Source organism: Cornus florida, unplaced genomic scaffold (genome assembly GCF_030987335.1).
Source record: "Cornus florida cultivar Cherokee Brave unplaced genomic scaffold, ASM3098733v1 CherokeeBrave_3.0.0_Hap2_Chr04, whole genome shotgun sequence".
In the NCBI taxonomy this organism is placed as follows: Eukaryota; Viridiplantae; Streptophyta; class Magnoliopsida; order Cornales; family Cornaceae; genus Cornus; species Cornus florida.
Genome location: NW_026775574.1, coordinates 12,436,665 through 12,440,603, shown reverse-complemented (window position 1 = coordinate 12,440,603; position 3,939 = coordinate 12,436,665). Strand labels below are relative to the sequence as shown.

Here is a 3,939-nt window from a genome sequence, read left to right as displayed (position 1 = left end):
GTCTATTTCACAATAAATAGTCTCATTTCTAAACAAATTAAGTGAAGAGTGATTTGTAGTTAAGGAGAATCTTATTTCTATACTTAAGTTTTCTATTATCGATTTTTTTGGGCTTTTGAATGTCTAGAGGTTCTATTAGGCCTCAGTGTGGTTCTGTTGGGATGTGCTCTCTTTTTGGGTGCTTTTATACAATTTTAGTTATAAAAAAATGCACGATTGTGTAATTGTTACCCAAATAACATTGTAAAACAATTTTTTGAGACAACCTTGATTGAATATTTCAGGCTAGGAGAAAGCCTCTTCATTGACCTCGTTTCCATGTTCCTGCTTCCATTTAAATTAACCCACCTAGTCTTGTCATCCTGGCGTGTTTTCAAAGTGTCCAATATCAGTGTCCAAAAAAAAAAAAAACATAAAATATTTATATTTTAGAACTCTTTTAGCTTTTGAGTGTCCAAACACCGTCACGTCACTCTTAGGTGAAGTGTGTGCGCCTTGATGAAATCCATATCAAATGGCATATCAGCCTCCCAAGTGGGGTGTCAAATGGAACATGACATATTTAACAAGTGCAAAATAAAATAAAAGCAAGAGAGGATGCACATTAAGATTGAACCACTACAGAGAAATTGAGAGAATTTGAGAGACTTCTGGGGGAGTTGGAAGAACCTGCCCCTCTATTCTCCTATTGATTCTCTGCGATCTCGGATCTCCACCTAGGCCTCTCTTCTCTTAGAACACCTTATAATTCACCACCGGAAAAATGTACACCTTAGGTGTTAGCTATTGCATATATGTGTTAGACTTGGTGCCTTCCCTCCACTGTTTCGAAGGAAATCCAAGAGAATCCCATATAACAATGCCTAATGAGAGGAGTATAAAACATGACATTCTTGTCTTTAGAAACATGAAGAAAGGTCAGATTATTACGGAAACAAAATTTTATTTTCATAAAATGATATCTTCAGGCCATTTATCGTTCTTGCAGTCACCCTAAGCAACCTTACATTATTACCCTGTAACATTATATGTATAAATAACACATTTTTCATTACATACTTGTGAATGAATGATTTCTCCGTGTGTCAACAACCTTTAGCTTCTCATAATGCATCGAAATTCTTGTATCAATGTCTGTTGGCTAATTCATCCATGTTCCACATTTCACTAACATTTCTGGTGCAGCACACTACAGAGGGTGGATTATTACCTGAACTCCGTGTTTTGGGCGTACTGTCACCATTGTATATGGGGAGTGAATGTAAGTAGGGGAGAGGGTGAAGCTATAGCGCTGCAGAATCATTGACAGAACAATCTTCGCTTCATTGATTGCAAAGTTCATTCCTACACAAATCCGAGGTCCCAAGCCAAAGGGAATAAACGCTGTCGGGTTGTTATTGGCAGCTTTAGCAACCCCTTCAGAGAATCTCTCCGGTTTGAAAAGCAGCACATCTTCTCCCCATATTTGAGGGTCGTGATGAAAAGCCAATGGCGGGATTTGAATAATTGTATTGGCCGGAACAATGTACTTCCCCAATCTGACTTCGTGTTCAGCTTTTCTCACAGTTGCAGGGGCTGGAGGATATAGTCTTAGAGATTCGTTGATGATCATGTTCATCTGCATAAGAGGAGAAAGGACACATTAACAAATACGGTAGTGTTGGAAATGCATAATGTTCTTCACTCCAAACAAGAATTGCAACAACTCGGGTACGTACTATTTTCAGCCTTCCAATGCCTTCTGAATTCGGATTTTGTTGGCCAAATAACTCTACCACCTCCTGCCTCGCTTTCTCTTGCCAATCTGTGTGAATTGCTAGAAGAAAAACTGTCCATCCAAGCAACGTCGCTGTAGTTTCCTGTCCAGCAATGTAAAATGTCTTGCATTCATCAACTACATCATCTACTGTAATCCTGTTCTTCTCATCAGAATCATGATAAGCCTTCACAAGTAATCCAAGATAATCAGTCCCGAATCTGTCTACTTCTCCGGTCATCACCTCCTCTCGTTTCTTTATAATCCTTATAATGGAATCTCGTATTCCTTGTACAAGTTTATCTGATTCTATATCAGCAGCTGTTTTAAAAATTTTACTGCACAATTGAATGAAAAATCAAAATCCGTATGAGAAACAAAACCAATATGGCTTTTACTGGAGGGAAATGTTCAAAAGCTAGGAGTCGTTGACAGAATCAATTAGTCATTCAGAGAATCATAGTTGATAATCCATGTTGATTTTGAAGACTAAACAACATTTTTTTTTTTGGTCATACATTTTGCATACATATAGTCAATCATAATGAAGGATGAAAATTTAGTTATTTGAGTTTATATAGCAGAATTTTTGAAGTATACTGTATATTAGTCCCTTATATTTAGAAAAAATGGTGATTAAATGTCGTAGAAGTCTTGTATTGCCTACTACAGATTGTACCAAATATCCCTTCACTTAATGACAGTCACCTCTAAAAAGCTAAAAACTAATTTATCGAAAAGAAAAGAACGTTAAATTCCTGTATTTGTTCATGTCTTACTCGAATGAATCTGAGGATGAATTTACCTGAGACCAGGAAGCCTGATTTTCAAAACTTTTCCGTTACTCAAGACGGACAACCTCAACACCATCTCGAAAATGTCCTTCCCTTCTAAATAGCTGCTCCCAAAAGCTGTTCTAGAAATCACTTCCGATGTTAACATCCTGAACTCTTCAGACACATCCACCTCTTTTCCTTCATACTGTTTCCACCTTCCTACCATCATTTCCGTACTTGCAATCATATCCGGAATCATATTCTAGTTACATAGTAGAAACACACAAACATTAATTTTCTTGTAATTTTTTTTTTTAATGATTATTTTGTATTCAAATTGCTAAAAATAAAAGCTTACTTTCAACCTCTCTGCATTGAAAGCATGATTAGCCAGTTTTCGCACTTTCACCCATTTTTCGCCTTCCGAAAACACAAGACCATCTCCGAATAGCTTCTTCACAAACCCTTCAGCATCCATCTTTCCATAAGCTTTTTCTCTATTGTTCAGTACTTCTTTAACCAATTCTGATTCTGTAACGATTAATCGAGGTTTTGGACCATACCAATTAACACAATTCTTCCCTGTTAATTAATTAAAACAAACAAAATAATATAAAACTAAATGTTAGATTTTTTTAATTTTTTTTTTTTAGGATTAAGAAGATTCAAATGGTCATAAATAAAAAATACTAGTGTTTACCATATATGCTGATCCATGAGTACATTTCAGGTAGAATTCTAGGAAATATGTTGTGGGATGATATTTCCATGGGTTTGCTGTTGGATTCCTTCCTCATTCTGAAGATTTCTTTTGTGTTTCCATGGAGGAATCTGTAAGGAGGGCCATTGATTCCCTGTGACCGCAACGCGCGTTGTATGCGAATTGGAGTCCACCATACCTTGTGAAGGAATTTGAGGAGACTCCAGAGGATGAAGAGACACAGAGAGCTTGAAAGAAAGACTCCCAAGGTTCCCACAGAACTCATATTGCTTTAAACTCCAAATCAACTCAACTTTCACAATCAGCCAATGGTTTCAATCTTTCTTGCTGTGTTTGTGAGGAAGAAGATTGAGATAAGAATCTTTGTTTTGGCTCCACTTACATGCCAAAATTATATGGTAAACGACGGATTTAACAGAAAAGTCAAATGTTATTTTCTTCGTGTGTGTTCAGCACTTTTCTGTCGGTCTTGATTAAACTTCGTGTTCTTTGTTGGCGGCGTTGTCTAAACACGTGAGCCATCGATTAATAGTCATACCCTCGTTTGATGGGACCAACGAATCAGTAGAACAAATGACAAAAGAATCAGCTAGATGGGACCAACGCATCCGATGGCAATGAAGACTTGCAATTAAGGTCCTCCTTTATATTTACAGAGGAGTTATACAGAATATTAAATTACAAAG

The 3,939-nt window shown here is 36.9% G+C and overlaps 1 protein-coding gene across 1 annotated transcript; it reads right to left on the bottom strand.

Annotated features, from left to right (window-relative positions):
• Positions 1–923: 923 nt before the first annotated feature.
• LOC132302736 (cytochrome P450 CYP749A22-like) lies at positions 924–3,704 on the bottom strand. The gene is made up of 5 exons (XM_059799659.1): positions 3,233–3,704; positions 2,891–3,114; positions 2,562–2,794; positions 1,719–2,094; positions 924–1,618 (listed from the first exon to the last, which is right to left on the bottom strand). The coding sequence occupies exons 1-5, from the start codon at positions 3,516–3,518 to the stop codon at positions 1,190–1,192; spliced, it is 1,548 nt and encodes a 515-aa protein (XP_059655642.1). The 5' UTR covers positions 3,519–3,704; the 3' UTR covers positions 924–1,189.
• Positions 3,705–3,939: the final 235 nt, after the last annotated feature.

Coding starts and splice junctions, on each gene's coding strand:
- LOC132302736 (XM_059799659.1), bottom strand. CDS start 3,518: ATGAGTTCTGTGGGAACCTTGGGAGTCTTTCTTTCAAGCTCTCTGTGT. Junction 2,095..2,561: donor ATCAGGCTTCCTGGTCTCAG/GTAAATTCATCC, acceptor TCAATTGTGCAG/TAAAATTTTTAAAACAGCTG. Junction 1,619..1,718: donor GCATTGGAAGGCTGAAAATA/GTACGTACCCGA, acceptor CCTCTTATGCAG/ATGAACATGATCATCAACGA.